General features: G+C 42.0%; 2 protein-coding genes across 2 annotated transcripts; both read right to left on the bottom strand.

Moving 5' to 3' along the window:
* Nucleotides 1-34: 34 nt before the first annotated feature.
* Nucleotides 35-10,113, bottom strand: LOC149460829 (uncharacterized). Its single transcript, XM_089679269.1, has 2 exons — nt 8,925-10,113; nt 35-3,732 (listed from the first exon to the last, which is right to left on the bottom strand). Exon 2 carries the CDS (start codon nt 3,728-3,730, stop codon nt 1,022-1,024), a length of 2,709 nt encoding a protein of 902 aa, XP_089535395.1. The 5' UTR covers nt 3,731-3,732; nt 8,925-10,113; the 3' UTR covers nt 35-1,021.
* Nucleotides 8,930-24,245, bottom strand: LOC149460828 (uncharacterized). Its single transcript, XM_089679263.1, has 7 exons — nt 24,162-24,245; nt 13,363-13,491; nt 12,884-13,018; nt 12,674-12,797; nt 12,358-12,557; nt 12,044-12,268; nt 8,930-9,067 (listed from the first exon to the last, which is right to left on the bottom strand). The coding sequence occupies exons 2-7, from the start codon at nt 13,456-13,458 to the stop codon at nt 8,930-8,932; spliced, it is 918 nt and encodes a 305-aa protein (XP_089535389.1). The 5' UTR covers nt 13,459-13,491; nt 24,162-24,245.
* Between the last annotated feature and the right edge of the window lie 1,118 nt (nt 24,246-25,363).

Genomic DNA, 25,363 nt, shown 5'->3' with positions numbered 1-25,363 from the left:
TAGGCGTTTGAGGCAATTTGTTCTAGTGCCAGGCTGACTTAAAACAGTGTGACTTTTATTTAATGCACACTTGGCATCAAAAATGAATACAAAAGATAAAATAAAATACAGAGTAAAATATAACAAAAGTTGTAGATTATGGAAAAAGAAATAAGCTTTGGAGAAATGTCTAATCTCTTGTCTGTTCTATGACAAGTGTTTCAGTCTCGGCAAGGAAGACAACAGGTGTATCAAGGCTTTGCAGGCCTTACCAGGAGACAAATATGTCAGTGCGTGTCAGCTGTATAATGTCTTGATGTATGAGTGTGAGTGAATGTATGTATGTGTCTCTCTATCTCTAAGACACATCTTATATATGTTTTACCAGACCAACCCACTAAACAGTTATTTCCTAATTCAGTGTGAGCTAAATAAGTAAAACCCTTATTTGTGCTTCTTCTAAACATATACTCTTAGTGTCCATATATGTAAACCTTCTACACTATACTTAGTATGACGTTATTTGAAAACCTCTTAGAAGACAGAAATATATGATACTGTCATCTGATATAATGGCTTCACATATCTTTAGAAAGGATAATGGTCACATAAATGCATAGATATAACCAACAATAATTGATACTAAACTTATCACACACTATTCCTAACTAATAATTTGATTATATGAAATAATTATCCAACTAACTATATTATGGATTAGACATGATTTTCTTTATAAAAGACATATCCTTTCTTTGTTCTACTACGTATCAATATCTTTTTACATTCCAATTGCTATTCTTAAAACTAAGCTTATGACCTGCTGACCTCTTAGACATGAATATACCATGGTTCATCTTTAACACCTGTTTTCTAAAGCTTCATTCACACGTGAAGTTAAAATTACTTCTAAATGACTTTTGCTGTCATTATGAAAGATATGAGACGTCTGTTTTAAGCTACATAATTTCTACAATATTCCCCCTAAATATAATTTATCATATAATATTATATATACATTCATACTTCATTCATGGCCCAACTATACACGCTCTGAATCAGTTGTTCCAGATGCACCATTTTCTATAACCAGGTCAGTTAGGTCAGAGGTAACCTTCCTTCTAATAATACCTGACAGGATTTTTTCACCTTCTTTCATTTGTTTCTTAATCAATTTGTAAAATCGTTTCATTCTAATCATAATACAGATTTGAAATAAAATACATAAAATCATAATAATAAATATAATAATTAATGGGTGTAATAATATATTTCCAACAGCTGCTGTTACTGAAGTTTTTCCCCACATTGATACAGTATTTTTAAATTTTGACCACCATGAACGACCTGAAAATTCAGACCAATCATGTTCTATCTCTAGTAGATTTCCTTGTTCATGCTTAAATATTATTTCTGCTTTCTGAAGTTCTTCAGACAAAGCAATTAATAATCCCTTATCCTTTTGTATGATCTCTGCCCATTCCTTCCATGGAAACTCATCTACTTGAGATATATTATATTGTATAGGTAGAACACTCACATTTTTCGTAAGTATATTAGTTAAATTTGCTCTAATTTCATTTAAACTAATTCCTGTAAGATCTCCTTCTATACAATACAAGCCTCGACTCAGGATATCTGTATGTGTGCAGGATAGGAAGAAAGCTTTCACTGTTTCAGTGTCTGTCATGACTTGAAAACAGACTTTCCTCTTTCCTACAACAGTGACTAGGTCAAGTGAAGTTTTTACTTTTTCTATTCTTGCTGTACATAATGAATGATTATGAAAACAAGAGTGAAAAATACTTTTGTCCTGATTAGGCAAACATATTACTTTTGATTGAAAATGTAAACAAGAAGATAAATCTAATTGTTCTGGTTCAGATGTATTAGTATCCAAAGCAAAATCTACAAATTGTAATTGATAATATAACAACTGAGTATTACTAACTGGCAATCCTAAGACTGTAACTGGAACTAACATTTGTTCTTTCCCAGCAATGGGAATCATTGAGGTACCAAAGCATTCATGTTGATTACATCCTACCCATTTATTTACCCATAAATCTGTATGATTTTTTGCAAATACATATTCATTAGGTAAACTTTGCAAAAGACTTAGAGGAGTTATGCCACTTTGGAATGCTTGTGCAATTATTTTAAAATTGGTAGAATACTCTGTCTGTATTTCTAGACATGTTCTGGCTATGTGGGAATGTTGTTCTCTGTCCATTAAATTCAAAGTAACATCTTGTAAGTGGACTACAGCTGGGCCTATAACCGTAGCTGTCTTCATTAACATATTTTCTAATATTTGATTTACATTTCTTTGAACTTTAATACTTTTACTACCCACTAAGCCCGCTGTTTCCAGATCAGACTGTAATGTATTAATATCCATACTATTGGTAAGACTTCCAATAGTACCAACTCCACCTAAAATTCCTTCTACGATACCTCGTTTATTCCTATTGTTATTTTTATTATTAGCTCCAAACCATTTATCCATACCCAATTCCATATTAATTAAGTATTCTTGACATTGAGGATACTTTGATGAAATTTTCCATTCAGAAACATTAAATTTCCAAAGTATAATCACAAAATGTCCTTCTCTTAAGAGATGTCTGGGTTGGAAATGATTAATTTGAAATGGACTAGAAGGAATAAATTTTTCATCAATACACTTAATGTTCTTAGGAGATGAAATTATAACATTTGCAGTATCACATTTCATTGGATTATTTTCTAATGATATGCAACATTCATATATGCCTCTGTCATTAAGATTTGGACTACTGTGTTGATAAATAAAGTTATTGTTAGTCCAATCTACATTTCCAAGATTACTCTTACGAATTATATTAGTAGAGCTATGGAAAAGACTGCCCAAAAATTCACCATTTCTTTTCCAAGTTAATAGGGAATTTTGAGGTAAATATATTTGTGTAGTACATATCAAATTTAAATCATCCTTTCCTTCAATAATTTTAACAGCTTGAGGGGATACTTTTATATCTGGAATAATCAAGTCTACAATTGAAATAGTCACTCTCACTTTAACGTGAGCTGAACCTCTTGTTATTTGAAAATCCCATACTCTAATTACATCTCCTTCTTCATCTCCTGTAATCTTTAAGTGTTCAGGATCCATAAACTGTAAATAATATTGGGTCAAAAACCAAATATCTGTTTTGGATCCTCCTACAGAAGAAGAACCTACTCTATCTCCAGTTACATCGCCAGTCCAAATTGTAGACTCATTTCCTTTTAAAACTATGGACCAGAATCCCATCTCAGTTAAATTACATTCATATGTACCAGTTTTATTATTATGTACATATGATCCTTGCATTTTTGTAAACTTTGTTTTAGATTCTATTCTAGCTTGTATTTCAATAGAGTTACTATGAAGAAAATAAAACTGCATACAGCAAGTAGCTCCATGACCTATACAAGCAAGTCCATACAAGTCTACGGCTGTGTCAATGTCACTGTATCTTGGAAAATGTCTCTTGTTTCTGGATAAAGGCAATTCTCTTTTATGCAGGGTCTCAGACTTGTTCTTCTCTGCTGGGCTGGAAAAAGTCATATACGTTTTTAGGAATAAAAATGTCATTAATGAGAAAAGGAGTCCTGTGATGACGAATTTTCTCCTTTTAATGTTCTTTCTTTCTTTCCACTTTTCTGATGTTGTCAGTATTTCTTTTTGGAGTTTGATGTTCCTCCATATTTGATTATCAGATGTCATTTCTGCAAAAGAAATGCAGTATCATTATCTTGGCATAAACAGCTTGCATTGATCAGTGTGAACCCATATTTTTTGTTGTCTCCGTGCATTTTTAACAGAATTGAGAGGTCTTTGGACTTGTATCATTACACCACGTGTGTCCAAAATTTCAAAAGGACCTTCCCAATTACTTTGCCACGGCCCACTTTTTCTAAATGTTTTAATCATGACTTGTCCACCTTTCTCAAATTTTGAGGAGTGTGGAGGGATCATTTTCTGCATGTGAGTAGCTGCATGTGGCAAAATGGCATTTAGATTGTCTTGCAACATCTGTAACCATTTGGTTTTCTCAATTGCTTCTTTCTGCGGAGTTGACAAAAAACACGGTTCATGTGGAAAAACAAGCGGCATTTTTCTACCTGTCATCAGTTCAAATGGACTGTATTGTGTAGATGAAGATGTTGTACTTCTGATACTCATCAGAACAAAAGGCACGGCATCTACCCATGTATGTCCTTTGTCTAACAACATTTTAGCAATTCTGGATTTGATAGTCCTGTTCATTCTTTCCACAATACCTGCAGATTGCGGATGGTATGGAACATGAAATCTTTGCTGGATTCCCAAAATTTTACACATTGCCTGCATTACTTTACCTGTGAAATGAGTTCCACGATCTGAACTGATATCAATTGGGATCCCCCAAGTAGGAAAAACATGATTAATTAACATTCTTGCAGTTGTTAGTGCATCGTCTGTGCGTACAGGTAAAATCTCAACCCATTTTGAGAAAACATCAACAATTATGAGCGCATATTTGAAACCATTTTTTCCTGTTGGTAATGGTCCTATATAGTCAAGTTGTAATGTGGACCATGGACCATTAGCTGGAGGAGTTCTTTGTAAAGGAGGTTTCTGTCCTTTTGGCCTGGGGTTCACTTGAGCACAGATAAGACAAGATTGAATTACATTGTCTGCAGTCTCATCCATTTTTTCCCAGAAAAATTTCTCTTTGAGAATCTCTAACAATCTCTGCTTACCTACATGGCCTAAACTTTCATGATTGTATTTTGTGAACTCCACTTGTAAATGTTTTGGTATGACAGGACGCAGAACCCCGTTACAGTCATGAAACAAAATCTTGTTTTCAAAAACAAAGGAAGATTCTGTATCAACCTGAGAAGCAGAAAGGGACGGGTCCTTTTTCTGTTCTTCTGCAAATGAGGGGATCTGTGTATCTGTTTTTCTGACTGTGTTTACTGAAACTACTTCAGATGGAGTCTCTGACTGTTCATTAACAGCTGCTTCTTTTGCTAATGTGTCAGCTATCATATTTCCTATGCTCAGTTCATCATTGTCTTTCCTATGCGCTGGTACTTTAACAATTGCATAGGCACAAGGGTTTATCCCTGCTAGTGCAAAAATTGACTCTAGTATCTCTCTGTGTGCTAAAGCTTTGTTTGAAGCATCTACAAAACCTCGTCTTTTCCAAATAGGAAGATAATCAGTAAGAGAACGCACAACATATGAACTGTCACTATAAATCACTAGTGGACCTTGATTCTCTTCTTTGTCTACAGTTAACACTGTCTCAATGGCTATCAGTTCTGCTTTTTGTGCTGAAAAGTGTCCTGGAAGTCTGTGTTGTATGGCATATCCTCTCTGTGGAAACCAGATTGCATAACCTGAAAAATACTCCCCTGAGACACAATAACGTGAACCATCCACAAACACAGGTTCATCAGTCTTCTCTGCTTCTCTGCGAAACAGAGGAGAGTGAGTGTCTTGGACTTCACATGAACACTCATGTTCTGATCCATTATATTCCATCAATTGAGGGAGTACATATTTGGCATTATGTTCAACCTGGATCTGTTTGGGTGATAAAGCCAACAACCATTGTGAAAATCTTTGATTGGAAACACCTGGGATGTTTTTTTCAAGGAGAAATTTCAGGGTGGAATGAGGTGTTTGTAAGATAATTTTGTTGAATCCTACAATGTGCTCAGTTGCTTTTACTGCATAGTGAACTCCTACCAATTGTTTAACACATGTGTCAAAACCTTTCTCAACAGGTGTTAAAAGCCTAGAGAAATATGCTAGGATCCTCCAATTTCCTCCTTGTAGCTGAAGCAACACCGAAGAAATAGCAGTTTCAGATGTATGCACCTGCAAAGCAAACGGTGCTTGCTTTTCTACTGTAGTTAGGGCTGGTGCTGTCTGCAAATCTTTTTTCAAAGATTCAAAGGCCTTTTGCTGAACTTCTGTCCAAGGACCAAAACCATTTTCCTCATTATTCTTTAGAAGTTCATACAGAGGTTTTGCTTTATCAGCAAATGACTCAATGAACTCTCTAGAAAAATTCACTAATCCTAGGAATTGTCTTAGTGCTTTGAATGTTGTTGGTACAGGAAGTGCAGCAATAGCATTAACCCTTTCTTGCAAAGGTTGGCGTTTACCCGGACTGATCTGAATGCCGAGAAACTTGACCTCGCTTTTCATGAGCTGAACCTTACGAGTATTCAGCTTGAGACCTGCATCTTGCAACAGATCAAACAATTCTGCCAAAAGGGTTAAATGTTCTTGGTCATTTTCTGTTGATAACAAGATATCGTCCACATATTGTAGGATACAATCTGGCCTAGAAAATTTGGATAGGACTTCCGCTAAAGCTTGATGAAATACGCTAGGACTCAAATGGAGGCCTTGCGGAAGACGATTAAAGGTATACTGAGAATTTGCAAAGGAGAAGGCAAATTTATATTGACAGCTTTTAGATAAAGAGATTGAGAAAAATCCATTTGCAATGTCAATCACAGAGAACACTTTTGCTTTTGCATCAATTCGGGACATTATATCTGGTGTATCTGCCACTATTGGAGCGCAGCTTGGGGTATATTTATTCAGCATTCTGAGATCTACCAGAAGCCTGAATGATTTAGGGTCATCACGTTTAGGTACTACCCATAATGGATTGTTTGTTACAGAATTTGTTTTTCTGATAATACCTTGTTGCAGAAGCTCCTGTATGACTATTGATACTGGTTCAATAGATTCTGGTGGCAATTTGTATTGCTTCTGTGGGGGCGGATCCTTGCCTTGCACGTCTACTTCTATGTCTTTAAATAGACCGGCCTCATTTTTGCCTTGGCTCCAAAGATTTTTGTATGATTTGACCAATTGTTCTAATTGTTGATTGTCACCACTATCTGGCCATTTATGGTCTGCAGCAAGCACTTCTGTTAAACAGATGCTGCCGACCTCACAGTAATCTGCTGGGTCAATTACCACAGGCTTACGATTAATGGAACCTTTCCATACAATGCCATTACCAAGGTCAATTATCCAACCTCTGCGTTGAAGGATATCTGTCCCAATGATATTCTCTGCACCTTGACAATACCAAATATCAATCTCAGTATCCAAATAATCAGGGATTTCAAATGAAACATTTTTACACATTGAAGCTTTCGAATTACCTGATCCGTTAAATCCAACAACTGTACATACTGTTGCATCTGTCAAAAGAGGTAATCTTACACCAGTAATAGAAATTTCGGCACCTGTATCAATTAGAAACTTGAGCTTTTGTCCATTCAATTTTGCTTTAATGTAAGGGCGTCCACATTTATCTAGACATATTGGTGTTACATATTCTAGATGATGAGATTTTATTTCCTTTTTATTGTCTAGTCATGGAGTAGGCAATAATGGAGCTGAATTAACAGTGGTTGACTGCAAGTTCTTTTCAGTCAAACCGCTGCTGACCGATAACTCTCTGATTTGTTTTATCAGAGGAGCATAGGGAGAAGAAGATTGAGTTTCCTTCTGACTAGGAGGAGCAGATGGTTCAAGAGAAATAAGTCCATTTTCTTTACCTAAATTTCTTGAATCCTTTATCTGCATATCCTTTAAGAATTTTTTACACTTCCATTTTAAATGTCCAGGCTTTTGACAGTAGTAACAAGTTATTGGCTCTCTCTGTCTCACCTGCTTGTATCTGTCACTTTTACTAAGAGCAGTCATTCCTGTCTTAGCTGTAGTTTGACCGTTCCTATCTAAAGTGTCATTTTGAACTAGAGCTATCTTAGACTTGAGATAGTTCTGTTTCATTTGTCTTCTGATTTTATCAATGAATGAACAAGCATCTGTAATCGAAGTTTTATCTTGCACAATGGCCAAAGAAGTTGGATCAAGATATTTAAATTTTTTTACAAATGCTTTTATCATACCTGTATCGTTTTCATCATCTACGCCCAAGACCATTTTGTATGCCTTTGTGAATTTAATTTTAAATTCATAAGGGTCTTCTCTAACTGAAGTCTGTAATGAGTCTAGTACTTCTAAAGAAGGTACTTCCTCACCTGTGGTACATAACAACAATTGTCGTAATCTGTCTGATGCGTCACTATGTATCTCCTGTCCGTCATCGTCAATAACAGGTGATTGCACAAGTCGTCTAGCAAAATGAGCTGGGATCCAAAGATAATAGATACGGTTACGCTGTTCGTCAGTCAAGTGATAACGATCTGTATAAGACTCGAAGATGTCCGCATTATAAAAGGCATCGACCTTTGAGTCATACGCTGGAATATCTTTTAAAATTTTAATTAATTGATCATGAATTTGTAACTTTAATTTAGCTGCACGGTCTAGTAGTTTTTTCTTTCTAACTTCGGCTTCGTCATTTGCGTCATCTTCCCCCATTTCAGGAATGCAGGAAGCTTGAGGCTTTGACTTTGTAGAATCAGTCTTTTTACCACCTTTTGTTAATACAGCAACCTCCTTTCTGTCATTCTGCAGTCTTAACAAAAGATTTGTTTTAGAATCAATTTGCTCCTCAAGATTTTCTATGTAGTTACAAAGTATGTCACAATTTGGACAATTAAGAGGATCTTGAGACAAATGTTCATGCATTTCTGTGTTCTGTACAGTGCTACATTCTGTCTGCTTTAGTGTAGAAACACTTTTAGCAGGTAAGTCAATATTCAAAATCATTTTGTTGAATATTCTTACCAACTTTAAGATATTAGATATCTTCTTATGCTGTTTGTTTACAGTAAATCTAGATTTATCTATCTGAACATTGGCCTGTAAACATTCCTTGTACATGTACTGCCATAATTTACCATCATCAGGATATAAAGAAACATCCTTAAACTCTAACTTGCTTTCTATAGCTAGTTTATCAATAAATTCCATAACTTTTACTCACCGTAATCAGATGATTTTCTTTTTTGCAGCCGGTGGCTCCGTCACTGGACCTCTCGTCAACGTCTGACGAAACACAAACGCCTTCACTTCTAGGTTCTTTGCACCGTGTTTTTCCAAGACTTGATCAGTCTGTGCTTTCTCCCCCTCTATCAAGGAATGAAAAACCCGGAAAAACTGTGGCGGAGGCTGGCTTAGCCAAATGTTAAATATCGTGACACTTATATTATTTAAGTGTCTGTCTTTAGGCGTTTGAGGCAATTTGTTCTAGTGCCAGGCTGACTTAAAACAGTGTGACTTTTATTTAATGCACACTTGGCATCAAAAATGAATACAAAAGATAAAATAAAATACAGAGTAAAATATAACAAAAGTTGTAGATTATGGAAAAAGAAATAAGCTTTGGAGAAATGTCTAATCTCTTGTCTGTTCTATGACAAGTGTTTCAGTCTCGGCAAGGAAGACAACAGGTGTATCAAGGCTTTGCAGGCCTTACCAGGAGACAAATATGTCAGTGCGTGTCAGCTGTATAATGTCTTGATGTATGAGTGTGAGTGAATGTATGTATGTGTCTCTCTATCTCTAAGACACATCTTATATATGTTTTACCAGACCAACCCACTAAACAGTTATTTCCTAATTCAGTGTGAGCTAAATAAGTAAAACCCTTATTTGTGCTTCTTCTAAACATATACTCTTAGTGTCCATATATGTAAACCTTCTACACTATACTTAGTATGACGTTATTTGAAAACCTCTTAGAAGACAGAAATATATGATACTGTCATCTGATATAATGGCTTCACATATCTTTAGAAAGGATAATGGTCACATAAATGCATAGATATAACCAACAATAATTGATACTAAACTTATCACACACTATTCCTAACTAATAATTTGATTATATGAAATAATTATCCAACTAACTATATTATGGATTAGACATGATTTTCTTTATAAAAGACATATCCTTTCTTTGTTCTACTACGTATCAATATCTTTTTACATTCCAATTGCTATTCTTAAAACTAAGCTTATGACCTGCTGACCTCTTAGACATGAATATACCATGGTTCATCTTTAACACCTGTTTTCTAAAGCTTCATTCACACGTGAAGTTAAAATTACTTCTAAATGACTTTTGCTGTCATTATGAAAGATATGAGACGTCTGTTTTAAGCTACATAATTTCTACACTCTCCTGTCCCATGTCTCCTCTTCTAGTCTCATCTTCCCCATCCCATATCCTCTTCCTCCTCCAGTCCCATCTCCCCTATCCCATGTCCTTCTCTCCAGTCCATCTCCCCCATCTCATGTCCTCCACTTCCAGTCTCATCTCTCCCATCCCATGTCTCCTCTTCTAGTCTCATCTTCCCCATCCCATATCCTCCTCCTCCTCTCCCCCATCCCATTGGTTTCTCTCCAGTCCCATCTCCCCTATCTCATGGCCTCCACTTGCAGTCTCATCTCTCTTGTCCTATGTCTCCTCCTTCAGTCCCATCTCCCCCATCCCATGTCCTTCTCTCCAGTCACATCTCATGTCCTCCTCTTCTAGTCTCATCTTCCCCATCCCATATCCTCCTCTTCCTCTTCTCCCCCATCCCATATCCTACTCTCCAGGCCCATCTCCCCATCTCATGTCCTCCACTTGCAGTCTCATCTCTCCTGTCCCATGTCTACTTCTCCAGTCCCATATCCCCCATCCCATATCCTTCTCTCCAGTCTCATCTCCCCCATGTCATGTCCTCCACTTCCAGTCTCATCTCTCCCATCCCATGTCTCCTCTTCTAGTCTCATCTTCCCCATCCCATATCCTCCTCCTCCTCTCCCCCATCCCATTGGTTTCTCTCCAGTCCCATCTCCCCTATCTCATGGCCTCCACTTGCAGTCTCATCTCTCTTGTCCTATGTCTCCTCCTTCAGTCCCATCTCCCCCATCCCATGTCCTTCTCTCCAGTCCCATCTCATGTCCTCCTCTTCTAGTCTCATCTTCCCCATCCCATATCCTCCTCTTCCTCCTCTCCCCCATCCCATGTCCTTCTCTCCAGTCCCATCTCATGTCCTCCACTTCCAGTCTCATCTCCGACATCCCATGTCCTCCTCCAGTCCCATCTCCTCCATCAGATGTTCTCCTCCTTCTCTAGTCCCATCTCCTCCATCCCATGTCCTTCTCCTCCTCCAGTCCCATCTCCAAAACCCATGTCCTTCTCTCCAGTCCCATCTCCCCATCTCATGTCCTCCACTTCCAGTCTCATCTCCCCCATCCCATGTCCTCTTCCTCCAGTCCCATCTCTTCCATCCTATGTCCTCCTCCAGTCCCCCAGACAGATCCCACCCCCCAATTACCACCTTCTTTCCCCAATTGACAGATCCCCCCACCCCCAATTACAGTCCCCTCCCCCCACTGACAAAACACCTACTACTGCCCATTCCCCACTGACAAACTCTCACCCCTCTACTACTGCACCTCCCCCTACTGACAGACCGCCACCCCCCACTTTCTGCCCCCTCCACCCACTGACCTTCACCCCTCACCTACTGCCCCCCTCCCCCACTGACAGACCCCCACCCCCAATTTTCCATCCCTTTCCCCACTGACAGACCCCCAATCCGTTTCCTCTCCCTTGTAAGTTAATTAGTACTTTAATTATTACAAGTAGTTCATGGCAAAGGTGTCTGGCAATTGAGGAGTTAAGTCCATGCAGCCGTTCAGCTTCTGCGGTCCTCATGCAGAATGGCCATGAAATCCTCCATCCCCCTCACATGTGTGTCCCCTGTGACCAGCACTGTGAATGGAGAGGACAGATATCCCTGACACAATGCACAAGATATCCTTTACCTCCACCCTCCGTGTGTTCCCAGGGATTGTCACTGTTGCCCAGAATTGATGGAGATAACCGATTTTGGAGAAAACCATGGCTCAAGCTTGGCTAGTTTTCCATGAATGCTTCACTGATCTAGCACATGTGCAGTAGCTGCAGGGATACCGATCTTGACGAGATACCTATCTTACGGCTATAAGCGGCCCTGCCTGGGTCACACTCGCCCCCACATTATCTCCACTCGCCAAATGTGAGCAAGGAAATTTAAAGACCCGATCTAGATGTTATGTCTCACTAACCTTGTAATGGTGAGGGATGGTGTGATCTTCCTGTGTGGAATCCCGGGAATACAGAGGACGGGGACATCTCTCTGGTGGGTTCCTGTAGCTGGATGACTCCACCATGGTGTCCTGGTACAGATCTTTGTGTCCTTTTAGAATCTCTGACTCCATCACCCCATCCTCATCATCCTCCTCTTTTATCACTTCTTTAATAACAACTTTAGAATCTTTCAGGTTTCCACTCTGAATATATAATAAAAATGACATCAATGGTAACAATGCAGATAATGTACAGATCCTAATGATACTATCAGTGATTGTTCCTCATCTACCTGATGATGGTGAGGGATGGTGTGACCTTCCTGTGTGGAATCCCGGGAATACAGAGGACGGGGACATCTCTCTGGTGGGTTCCCATGACTGGATCCATCTACCTGATGATGGTGAGGGATGGTGTGATCTTCCTGTGTGGAATCCCGGGAATACAGAGGACGGGGACATCTCTCTGGTGGGTTCCCATGACTGGATCCATCTGTAGGAAACACACACACTGACTGAATCCATTGTTTCTATGTGTTTATCAGATGATGGGGGATCTAGGTGGATCCTCCGTACTGCTCTCTCCTTTACAATAAAGTCTCCTCTTACCCGGTGATGTGAGGGGCGGCTGATTGTCCATCATGACGTCCTTGTAGAGATCCTTGTGTCCTTCTAAATACTCCCACTCCTCCATGGAGAAATAGACAGTGACACCCTGACACCTTATAGGAACCTGACACACACAATGATACAGTCACCATCCAGACACATCCCTTGTCTGTTACTGGAGAATGTCCCAGAATTCCCGGCACCGCTCACCTCTCCTGTCAGCAGCTCCATCATCTTCTTGGTGACTTCTAGAATCTTCTGCATGTTGTGTCTCTCAGGGTTTAGGGACTCACATGGAGCCACTGTGATGGTCATATGATCACCTGACTTCGGAAGAGGAAATCTCTGTATTGAGGAACCAATAGGAATATCATGTAAGACTCCCAGAATCCTCCTCACCTCTCCGGTCAGGTCTGTGTTTTATTATTATAGATAAGAGTGATGTCATGTGACCTCCCAGAATCCTCCTCACCTCTCCGGTCAGGTCTGTGTTTTATTAATAGAGATAATAGTGATGTCATGTGACCTCCCAGAATCCTCCTCACCTCTCCGGTCAGGTCTGTGTTTTATTAATAATGATGAGTGATGTCACGTGACCTCCCAGAATCCCCCTCACCTCTCCGGTCAGGTCTGTGTTTTATTAATAGAGATAAGAGTGATGTCATGTGACCTCCCAGAATCCTCCTCACCTCTCCGGTCAGCAGGTAGATGATCTCCAGGGTGAGGTTTAGTATCTTCTCAGGCATGTGACTCCGGTCCTCCTCCATCCTCATTGGTGCCATCATGTGATCTATACAGGTCTCCTTGTAGATGGATAACTTTGGGAAATGAAAGAAAGAATGATTTTGGATGGTATTGGTCACACAATAATATAAAAAGAACTACAGCCCTCATGGGAACATATTTAGTGTGGACTGTTAAGTTTTTGCTACATTTTAACCACCTTCTGCCCGCCCTATAGTACAATGACGGGTGCAAGGTGGTTCTCTCGTTCTGATAGGACGTCATATTCTCACCGCGCATGCTCAGGGAGCGAGCAGCGCGGCAATCGCCGGTGCGCTGTGTCCCTCGGACACAGCGGATCACGGAAAGAGCCAAAGATGTCGGCTCGGTCATGTGATCAGCTGTGTCCAACCACAGCTGATCACATGTAAACACGGAAATGCCGGTTATCGGCATTGCTCTCCTCTCGAGCTGTCACGCTGACAGAGGAGAGGAGATCCGGTAATCGGTTTTCCACGGAGGGGACATGTACACTGATCATCAGGGCACTGATGATCAGTGTGCCCTGATGATCAGTGTGGCCCCAGAAGTGCCATCTGTCAGTGTCCATCAGTGCCAGCAGTCAGTGCTCATCAGTGCCACATGCCAGTGCCCATCAGTGCCACATTAATAGTGCATACCAGTGCACATCAATGCCACATATCAGTGCCCATCTGAGCTGCCTTTCAATGTCACCCATCAGTGCCAGTCAGTGCCACCTATCAATGCCAATCAGTGCCAGTCAGTGCCGCCTATCAGTGCCAGTCAGTGCTGCCTATCAGTGCCAGTCAGTGCCGCCTATCAGTGCCAGTCAGTGCTGCCTATCAGTGCCACCTATCAGTGTCATGTATCAGTGCTGCCTTTCAGTGCCCATCAGTGATGCCTGTCAATGCCCATCAGTGCAACCTGCCAGTGCCTCCTCATCAATGCCACCTATCAGTGTCCATCAGTGAAGCCTATCAGTGCCCATCACTGCAGCCTCATTAGCACACATCAGTGAAGTAGAAAAATCACTTATTTACAAAATTGTATAACAAAAACTAAGAAAAAAAGTTTTTTTTTTCAAAATTTTCAGTGGTTTTTGGTTTGTTTAAGAAAAAATAAAAATCCCCGAGGTGATTAAATACCACCAAAAGAAAGCTCTGTCTCAAAAAAATGATAAAAATTCCATATGGGTACAGTGTTGCATGACCGCGCAATTGTCATTCAAAGTGTGACAGTGCTGAAAGCTGGAAATTGGCCTGGGCAGGAAGGGGGTATAGGTGCCCGGTAGGCGAGGGGTTAAGAACCTAGAACTCTCTTGGCTTGCCAGATCAGAAATTCCCTTTTCCCTGTTGGGTTTGTTAGGTATCTTAAATGGTTGATCTGAAGACAAGGAATGATAAATGCAAATCATTCCTTTGACTTGTTTGCTCTGAGGCAGTGCTGTGAGGTCAATATCGGGTCATCATGATGTCCAGGAAAGGGGACTTGCGGACATTTGGCCGGGGTTGCTGGCTAATCAGGATAATTGTCAGAATTATCAGCTGCAAGGCTCCAATCTCCAGCAGCCTGCTCACTGACAGGAGTGATGTCACTGTCACTCTCTGCAGTAAGAGAAGGGATTGAATTGGATAGCAGGAGGATGGTGCTGGTGGAGTAGAGAGCTGTTGGGGAGGAGTCTGTTCTCTTCCCTCCATTGGCAACCCAGTGTGGGTAGCAGGAGGACAGCGACGAGGGGAGGGGGTTGGTTCTATTGGTTGCCAAGTATAGTGTAGTATCCAGGACATTGTAGAGTGGCAGTGCACTCCTGGTATTCTGAATTTCAGTACCAGGCACTGCCAGATCCTGTGTCATGGAAAGGTATTGACCTGTCTCCTCCAGATGCACAGCACTGACTCCTGACCATCTACCTCCTAGAATGGTCCTTCACGCTTTAAGGATATTCCCAGGAGGCCGGTTGTCTCCAGATCCTGAGCCTGTAACCATCTATCCCCAGGGTGGTCTGTACAGTGGAGCACATTTTTGGAGATGTTTCATTTATCAAGATATACAAGTAGCCGAGCACAAGTATAAGCACTGGGTCCACTAATTGGGACCGGTTTTGATCTGTTGGATATATGCACATTTTATTTGACTCAGCATGCTCCTATTGTTTTCTTTATTAATTTATTATCTAGATGGTACCTTGTCCTAGCGAGGCTGGTGAAAATCTTAGTGCCACATCTTTGTACTTCCGAGGATGTGGGCAGGTAGGTGATATGTACCATGTCTGGTGGTCCTGCCTGAAGATCCAACGATTCTGGATCCAAATATTTAGTCTTGTTTTCTCGGTAACAGGACAGAACATCTCTAAAAATGCAAAACGACACTATTCGCTGACATCTCAGATGAGATCCCCAGACACCTCCAAACCCTCATTTTCTTTATCTTCTCAGCTGCTAAAATAACTATAGCATGAGCATGGAGGCCACCTGTGCTCAATATTACCCTAGTCCAGCGGTTCTCAACCTGTGGGTCGAATGACCCTTTCACAGGGGTCGCCTAAGACCATCGGAAAACATATTTCCGATGGTCTTAGGAACCGAGACACGGCTCCTCTATCCGTCTCCAGGCGGGTCCACCCACATACAGATAGACTCTATGAGGTAGTGGTGAGGGCGGCCAGAGGGGCTCGGCAGGGTGTCCCGCACTCCCGGCTTGCTGCGAGCCTCTCACTCTGAACTAACACCAGCACACTGACTGACCTGCTCCCTCTTCCCTGTGCGTTATGAGCGGCCGGCCAGGCTGGAGGCTCCTGCGAGGGGCAGGTCAGAGGTGCCCCACTGCCACCCATTGGCTGCCCTTGCACCTGCTGCATGTTTCCCCGGGCGGGCAGCTGCTCACAACAGCTGGATAGATGTGAGCCGGGCCCCCCTTTGTCTCCGGGGAGGAGGGATCTGGTTACCTGCAGAGCGTGTGCCCTACAGCCGCTCACCTCCCACGGAGGCTTCTCCTCACAGCACTTGTACGAGGGCTGGCACCGGGGCCCCCGGCCTGCTAGAAGGAAGTACACAGCGACCAGCAATCCCAAACTTTCCGGGGTCATACAAGGAGCCTCAGGACAGATGACTTGGTGTGGGAGAGGGCTGATATCCCTGGGGGGGAGGGGGGGGGAATACTGGCCATACACGCTTCAATTTTACTATCAGATCCAATTGGCAATCAGATTAACTTCCGTTCCCATCAAATTCCTTAAGTCGATTGACCAGGGCGCAAAATGATTAACCAGTTTGCATCGATTGGCCGCACTGAGATGCTTTTTCCATCAATTGTACCATATTTCCATCAATTTATGAGATTGTATGGTGAGAACAGAGATGTGGTCGATAATCTCAGATTGTATCTTCCAAATATTGATCAAAATCCACTTCCCCTTCCGTGGCTGATCAGTTGATCGTGTTATTGGTAGTGGTGCACCGAAATGAAAATTCTGGTGCCAAAAAAAAAAAAAAACGCTTTCTGATAATCAGATCGTTCGTATTCCGCTGTTGAGGGCTGGTCATGACAGTTCATGTGAAAATATCCAAAGGGACAGGCACAAAAATGTTCTCGTACAATTACAGAAGGAACTATTGAAAATACATCCTGCATATCAGATATTTACATTACGATTCATAATAGTAGCAAAATTACAGTTATGAAGTAGCAACGAAAATAATTTTATGGTTGGGGGTCACCACAACATGAGGAACTGTATTAAGGGGTCGCAGCATTAGGAAGGTTGAGAACCACTGCTCTAGTCAAACATAAAATCTCATGGATGAAGCCGCCCAGATACAAACTCACTACCCTCACCAGGACTATGGACAGAGGGGGTTTGGCAATGCCAGATTGTTTCAAGTACTTCCTTTCTGCTCAGCTTGTTACTGTGCACTGGTGGTTAAAGCTGGATCTAACCAACACTTCTATTGTCCTGGAAAGGCAATTTTGCAATCTTTGGCAGCCCTCCAATCTCTAGTGTTTTAGGGGATTAAAATCACCCCATGGACTCACACCATCCATGCATACCACTCTTCGGGCCTGGACTTAGACTGTGTAAACTCTCCCCTCTAACACCTTGTCCCCGCATACTCCACTTTGGCTGAATCCCTCTCTTTTCCACTTTGTCACGATCCTGGACCCCCAGGCCTGGCTAAATACAAAGTAAAAACACTGGAGCACATCTCCAGTCATAGTGGATTGTTCCCATTTTCATTTCTCCAAGCTAAATTCAATCCGCCCCGCATTATTATTAATATAGATATTACCATGATTACAGAAGCCAGTTTTCCGGTCAACAAATTGCCCTCTCTTACTCTGCGCTGGAGTCTATCCTTCATGTTTCAAATTTGAAAAAACCCACCGATACCCGAGTTGATCCAGGGAATATCCGATTGCCTCTCGGGGGATCAGGAAGGAATTTTTTCCCCCGCAGGAGCAAATTGGATCATGCTTTGCTGGTTTAATTTTTGCCTTCCTCTGGATCAACTGTGGGTGTAGGATTATAACTTTTTTTTTTTTATTGGTTGAACTGGATGGACTTTTGTCTTTTTTCAGCCAGAGTAACTATGTAACCTTCTTGTGGTGTCCAGCCCTGAATTGGCATCCCTACATCAGAAATGGAGGATGAATATCCCTAGACTGGATGATGATGACTGGTCCGAGACTTGGGATTCTCCTTTCTCCCCCCCCTAGTCTCTGCCAGAGATAAATTAATTCAATTTTAAATTCTACACAGGAGTCAGGCCCCGACTATCTGGCTCACTGATCTACGGTCATCAGCTTGGCCTTCATGTCCGTGTTTGGCCACGTATCGCTAGGTCATACCATCGAGGTTCCTTGATGGTGTGCCTCTGCAATCCTGCCCTATGTCTTCCCCGCCTCCCGTACTTTCAGTTTTTTTCTATCTCTAGTACTAGCTTCTCGCTTTTCTCTCTTCTTTCTATATTCCACTCTCTCTCTTCTAGTCCTGTTTGGTACATTACTTCAAATGTAGGTGCCTACCGATGTTTTCAATGACTAGTCTTGGGGTACTTCCCTGTAGGTGCCTACCGATGTTTTCAATGACTAGTCTTGGGGTACTTCCCTGTAGGTGCCTACCGATGTTTTCAATGACTAGTCTTGGGGTACTTCAAATGTAGGTGCCTACCGATGTTTTCAATGACTAGTCTTGGGGTACTTCAAATGTAGGTGCCTACCGATGTTTTCAATGACTAGTCTTGGGGTACTTCAAATGTAGGTGCCTACCGATGTTTTCAATGACTAGTCTTGGGGTACTTCCCTGTAGGTGCCTACCGATGTTTTCAATGACTAGTCTTGGGGTACTTCAAATGTAGGTGCCTACCGATGTTTTCAATGACTAGTCTTGGGGTACTTCCTTGTAGGTGCCTACCGATGTTTTCAATGACTAGTCTTGGGGTACTTCAAATGTAGGTGCCTACCGATGTTTTCAATGACTAGTCTTGGGGTACTTCCCTGTAGGTGCCTACCGATGTTTTCAATGACTAGTCTTGGGGTACTTCAAATGTAGGTGCCTACCGATGTTTTCAATGACTAGTCTTGGGGTACTTCCCTGAGAATTATGTTACTGCCATCTCCATATCAGCTGATGTTGATTCTTTATTTTATCCACTGAATACAGCCCTTCATTATTACTTTTCTGGATCGTCTTTACGCTCAAGATTTCTGTTTGACTATTTGTACATGTTATACTTGTCTCTTTCATTTTGTTCTGTACACCTTGCTGCAAAAAAACTGAATAAAGACAAATTTGCCTTTTAAAATTCTACACAGGACCTACTTTACTCCACATCGGCTGCACAGAATGAATCCTTCCTACTCTCCAACGTGTTGGCGATGTTCACAGGATGGGAATTCTTTCATACATTTCGGTCCTGTCCTGCTATTGTGTCATATTGGCAGGAAGTGTTACAAATAATTGGAGATATAGTGCAAATCACAGTCCCCCCCTTGATATGAAGTATTGTTTGTTAGGGCTGGTGGAATCCCTAGCTCCCGCTGTGGCCAAACGTACTCTTCCTAATACTTTGTTATTTTATGCTCTCAAAACAATGACTTTGTGCTGGAAGCAGCTATCTTCTCCTGCCCAGGGGCGGACTGACCATTCGGGCACCCGGGCACTGCCCGAGGGCCCAGGGTCAGTAGGGGGCCCCATGAAATGCCCCTGGTACATTTTTATAGGCTTTTTGGGTGGGCTTTGAGTGTGGGCAAGGACACAGGGGCCCCATGATCCCCTATTGCCCGGGGGCCCCATGAGTTGTCAATCTGCCCCTGCCGCAACCTACTGGAAGCGTTTAATGAACTCTAATTTGTCCCTTTATCAAACTACTTATGCTGATAGAGGATGCCCCCAAAAATTTCACAAAATGCTGTCCTGTTGGCTGGATGATGCCTCCACTGCCACTATAGCGGGTAATAGGGGGAATTGAATTGTAGTTATTACTGTGTTTTTCCTCATTTATAAAAGGTCCCTGCAGTGTTTTTCATCCAACTGGTTAGGCCTTGCATGTCCTGAACCACCCCGCCCCTCTCCTCCACGGTTGTTTTTATTATTAGTTAGGCCGGCCATACATGGGTCAAAATTCGACCGATTTTTCATCCGAAAATCGGACCTAAGAATAATCAGCCGATTTTCACTCGGTTAGTGGGTCAACGGCACCGGCCGATTTTCGTGGTTCCTCTCCTTTTCGGTGATCAGGCATGTTGGAAAATTCATTAAAAACAACCGATTTTCAACTCAATGATAGTCAAATCCTACGATCGTTTTTCCAAAAAGAATATGCTGATGAGCCGTGACCTGGAAGGAACAGGAGTTTCGCCTGTTATATGGGGTGAACTTATGACTCGGTCGGCGGATTTTCGAAATCATTGATGGCACCATCGGATTACAGAGCGAACGACATTTTCAATTTTTGGCCGAAAAATCGTTCGGAATTCGAACCATGTATGGCCTGCATTAGTTATGTGTTAGAATTGTTGGGCCTATGGCCCTGCCCCTGCGAGGGCAACTTTTGTTTACATTTTCTTCTATTGTTTGTGTTTACTAATAAAATCAATAAAACAAATAAAAAAAACAAAAAAAAAAAAACATAAAATCTCATGGATCATAATTAACGAAAAACTGACCAGCATCCTCAGAGACAAACAAACCAGATTTGAGAAAGTATGGGACCCATGGATTGCATACTTTCAGGCCCCCTAGACACCTGGGTGCTTTGTGGCTGGGGATCCAGACTGGGAGGACCAAGTCTCAGTGCTCCCCCCCTTTTTATTCCTCTTCTTTCCCTTGCTCTCTTCTTTCCCTTACCCTTACTTCACCCTCTACGTTGCAGTCACTCTGAATGACATTGTTAATTGATTTCTCCTTTTTTATGTAAATGGGTGATCTTACTTATAGAGACCCATACTCAGGTGATGCTGCTTTTTTGTAGGGCCAGCCAGCCAGCCCTGATTTTAGTTTTATATGCACGGTTTTGGTTATACTACAGCACCAGAATTAGGGATGCACCGAAAATTCAGTGGCCGAAACGTTTTGGCCAAAAACACCCCTTTTGGCCATAGGCCGATATGAAAAAAGCACCAATACAGGTGCCAAAAAAACCCTGCCTGCCTGCCGCTGCTCAGTAGTTCTCAGCCTTACCTGAGAAACCATTGAACGATCCAGACGCTGGGCATAGAGATGAGTGAAGGAAAGATGGCCTTCACTCATCTCTATGCCCTTGGAGGACTGGAGAGATGTCACTCCCGATTCCGGACATTTTTTTTTTTAAGGCGCTAGATCAATGCTTTTTTTGATTTAATGCTTTACATTGCCGAGGAGAGATGTGGGGGGTCTTACTGACCCCATATCTCTCCATAAAGAGGACCTGTCACTAATTATTCCTATCACAAGGGATGCATACATTTCTTGTGATAAGAATAAAATTGATTAACATTTTTTTTTAACCCCTCGCCTACCGGGCACTTATACCCCCTTCCTGCCCAGGCCAATTTCCAGCTCTCAGCGATGTCACACTTTGAATGACAATTGCGCGGTCATGCAACATTTTACCCAAATGAAATTTTTATCATTTTTTTGAGACAGATAGAGCTTTCTTTTGGTGGTATTTAATCACCTCTGGGATTTAAATTTTTTCTTAAACCAAAAAAAAAAATGAAAATTTTGAAAAAAAAAACACATTTTTTACTTAGTTTTTGTTATACAATTTTGTAAATAAGTGATTTTTCTCCTTCACTGATGTGCGTTAATGAGGCTGCAGTGATGGGCACTGATAGGCTGCACTGATGGACACTGATAGGTGGCACTGATGAACACTGATAGGTGGCACTGATGAGGAGGCACTGGTAGGTTGCACTGATGGGCATTGGCAGGCATCACTGATGGGCACTGAAAGGCAGCACTGATACATGACACTGATATATTGCACTGATTGGCGGCACTGACTGGCACTGATAGGCGGCACTGACTGGTACTTATGGGTGACACTGAAAGGCAGCTCAGATGGGCACTGATATGTGGCATTGATGTGCAGTGGTAGGCACTAATATGTGGCATTGATGTGGCACTGATGGGCACTGGCACGTGGCACTTCTGGGGCCACACTGATCATCAGGGCACACTGATCATCAGTGCCCTGATGATCAGTGTACATGTCCCCTCCACGGAAAGCTGATTACCGGCTCTCCTCTCCTCTGTCAGCGTGACAGCTCGAGAGGAGAGAAATGCCGATAACCGGCATTTCCGTGTTTACATGTGATCAGCTGTGATTGGACATAGCAGATCACATGACCGAGCCGACGGGCGGAAGGTGGTTAAAGGGAAAGTGCAAAATAAATAAATAAAGTTTAATTTGCCCCCGTCCCCCCTGTGGTCGCACGTAGTGGTGAACGCATACATGGGCCATGCCCACATATGTAAATGGTGTTCAAACCACACAGGTGAGGTATCACCACAAACGTCAGAGCAAGAGCAATAATTCTCTCACTAGACCTCCTCTGTAACGTTGCACTGCTAACCTGTAGAAGTTTTTAAAGCATCACCCATGGAGATTTTTACATACCGCAGTTTCATGCCATTCCACGAGCGTGCGCAATTTTAAAGCGTGACATGTTGGGTGTCTATTTACTCGCCGTAACATCCTCTTTCATATTTTAAGAAACAATTGGGGTATATATATTGTGTTTTTTTTAATCAAAGTGTATTGTTTTCCAAAAAATATACATTCATTTTTAAAAACTGCACATTTCGGTTTTGGTTTGCGGCCAAGTGCATTTCGAATTTTCAGTTTCGGCACCAGAATTTTAATTTCAGTGCACCACTAACTAGAATGTATCAAAGGGTGGGCCCTCTATTTGTTTTCTTCCTCCCTTTCAATTTCTTTTTGTGATATCTGTTTAACAGCAATTGTACCGCAGATTTATGTTTTCCATGTTAGGCGATGCTATGGAAACAGATCTCCTCTAAGAGCAAGTACCCACCAAGGGGTGAAGGACTGCCCATCTTTATTCCACTTGATATCCTGGAAAATGTTTATTTGACCAGTGAGGCGGTAAGAAGGTGAAGGTTGCCCTCCTTTACTGGTAGGAGTTCTGTAAGGAGGTCTGGAAAGCAAATGTAGGAGGGAGGATCATTCCAGCCCAAGAGCCCCCTTAGGGTCCCCTTGAGCACTACAACCTTCTCTTTACTTGGAGCCCTGCTGCCCACCAACCTTATGAAGGGCCCAGAGTCCTTCAGCTACACTATAATCCTTCAATTCCACTACCCTTTCAAGGGCCCCAAAGTCCTTCAGCCTCAGTACCCTCTTTAGCTCCTCTACTTCCCTCAGAACCCTCAGTATTTTCCTCCCTCTGACACCAATGATGGAACATATTCTTCATGGCCGGCTGGGGAATGTTTTCTTCCTCCTGAGCAGCAATGTAAGGGGCTCTATGCTCCATACTCCTGACCCCGGCACTCCATCATTGTGTTGGCTGCATAGTGTAATGATTGCCCATTGGCTGCCTGTGTAGTGTCATCATTGCCCTTTGTAGGCCATGTATGGTCAGGATGGTCCTTGTCTTGTCTATTTATTGTCAGTGCTGTTTGTTTAGACCAGGGGTCTCCAAACTTTCAAAGCAAAGGGCCAGTTTACTGTCCTACAGATTTTAGGAGGGCCAGACCAGAAAATATCCCGGCATCAGTGGGAGTAAACAATACCCCATCTTTGGTATCACGGGGATGAAATGTGCCCCATTGTTGGTGTGATTGGTGGGAATTGTGCCCCATCGTTGGTATGGGAAGAATTTGTTGGTGTCAGTGGATTAAATAGCGCCCCAGAGGGCAGATAAAAGCAAGCAAAGGGCCGCAGTTTGGAGACCCCTGGTTTAGAGGACTAGAATTTATCTCCACAATGAGGAGAATGTTCCGGCCCCGGAAGTGGGGGAATGTTGTGCCCCTGAAGGGGTTAATCTGGGTTCCCACACTATATATGTGTGTATCATCATCTGCTGGAGATAAAAGATGTCACAGTGACTATGGAGGAAGAGGACGGACGTGACTATGGAGGAAGAGGACGGACGTGACTATGGAGGAAGAGGACAAACGTGACTATGGAAGAAGAGGACGGACGTGACTATGGAGGAAGAGGACGGACGTGACTATGGAGGAAGAGGACGGGCATAACGGGGGGGGGGTACTGGGTGTAAATAGGAAATAACATCTTATTACCTCCTCTGCTGCCACTTCCAGCAACGTCTCCTCTCCACTTTCTCCTGATTCACCTCTCACCCATCACTTCCTATTTATGCTTGACATCACTTCCTGTCTTCCATAGAGACTTCCTGTCTGGGTAAAAGTGAGATCTCCACCTTGTGGAGCTCAGAGGAACTGCAGCCCCGAGAAGCGTCTGGTAGTGTGACCCCGGCCTTGTGCTGTGTGTGTATGGACTGTAGATCCTTATAGAGGGGTCACCTACACTCAAATATATGACTGCCTAGTCCAGCCTTTCCCAGCCAGGATTCCTCCAAAGGTTTCTAGGGGCTCCTTCAACAATTAACAATTTCTCATCTACATCATAGACATATTCTACAGCAACAACGTTGTTTTGTTTTATGGTTTTCCCTATGGTGACGGTTTTGACATTTAAGAGGGGAAGTTTATATGTTTTTGTGAATTTTTGTATTTTGATAATAAAGAATGTAGAATTTTTTGTAACAATTTTCCTTCCCCCCTTCTTGTGTCTACATGTTGGACTAATTAGCTGGTGCAAGCCTTGTGGGATGCTATATACAGTGAAGGAAATGCGTATTCAATCCCCTTCACAAAACATGACTTAGTACTGTTTTAGTCTTGGACTTAATCATCCAGTGCTTATCTGTTCCTGTCCAAAATTTATGACGCTGGCCAGCTTGTGGAATGTGCGCACATAAAGAAACTCACACTGACACGTTTGGTCTGTGAAAACTTCTCTCTAATTTATTGAAATGAAACCGTGAGCTTATATATGAAAAATGATGCGAACATCACGTGATAACAGCATAAGCATGATATTAGTCTTTGATTGGTCACTTTACACGAAAACAATCTCCGTCATGGTATAGGTGTGATCTTCTTCAGTCTTATCTTAAAAAGAGAAAAACATTCTTTTGTCTTCCAAATCACACGGTGGGAGGGGGTCTGTTCCTGTGAGCAAATATTTCTTAAGCAAGGATTTCTTAAAGTACCACAAAGCCCAGCAGGCAGAAAATATTCACACAACATATGTATTAAAGTATAAAAGTAAATATTTATAAAACTTATAGAAATAGCGTATATATATATATATTCAATAGGAAACGAAATAGGCATTTTACCAAATCCATCACAGTACTTGATGGCAAATCCCTTGTTGGCAATCACAGAGGTCAGATGTTTCCTGTAGGTGGCCCCCA

This window comes from Staurois parvus, unplaced genomic scaffold (genome assembly GCF_062004578.1).
Source record: "Staurois parvus isolate SC_StPar_1 unplaced genomic scaffold, SC_StPar_1.0 ptg000221l, whole genome shotgun sequence".
In the NCBI taxonomy this organism is placed as follows: domain Eukaryota; kingdom Metazoa; phylum Chordata; class Amphibia; order Anura; family Ranidae; genus Staurois; species Staurois parvus.
Note: the sequence above shows the minus strand (reverse complement) of the source record. Positions and strands in the feature narration are given on the sequence as shown.

Bases quoted from the DNA above. Each gene is read 5' to 3' on its own strand.
- LOC149460829 (XM_089679269.1), bottom strand. From the start codon at position 3,730: ATGACATCTGATAATCAAATATGGAGGAACATCAAACTCCAAAAAGAA.
- LOC149460828 (XM_089679263.1), bottom strand. From the start codon at position 13,458: ATGATGGCACCAATGAGGATGGAGGAGGACCGGAGTCACATGCCTGAG. The intron at 12,798-12,883 runs GTGAGCGGTGCC...TGTGTGTGTCAG, and splicing joins TGGAGCTGCTGACAGGAGAG to GTTCCTATAAGGTGTCAGGG. The intron at 9,068-12,043 runs GTTAGTGAGACA...TCCTTGATAGAG, and splicing joins CCATCCCTCACCATTACAAG to GGGGAGAAAGCACAGACTGA.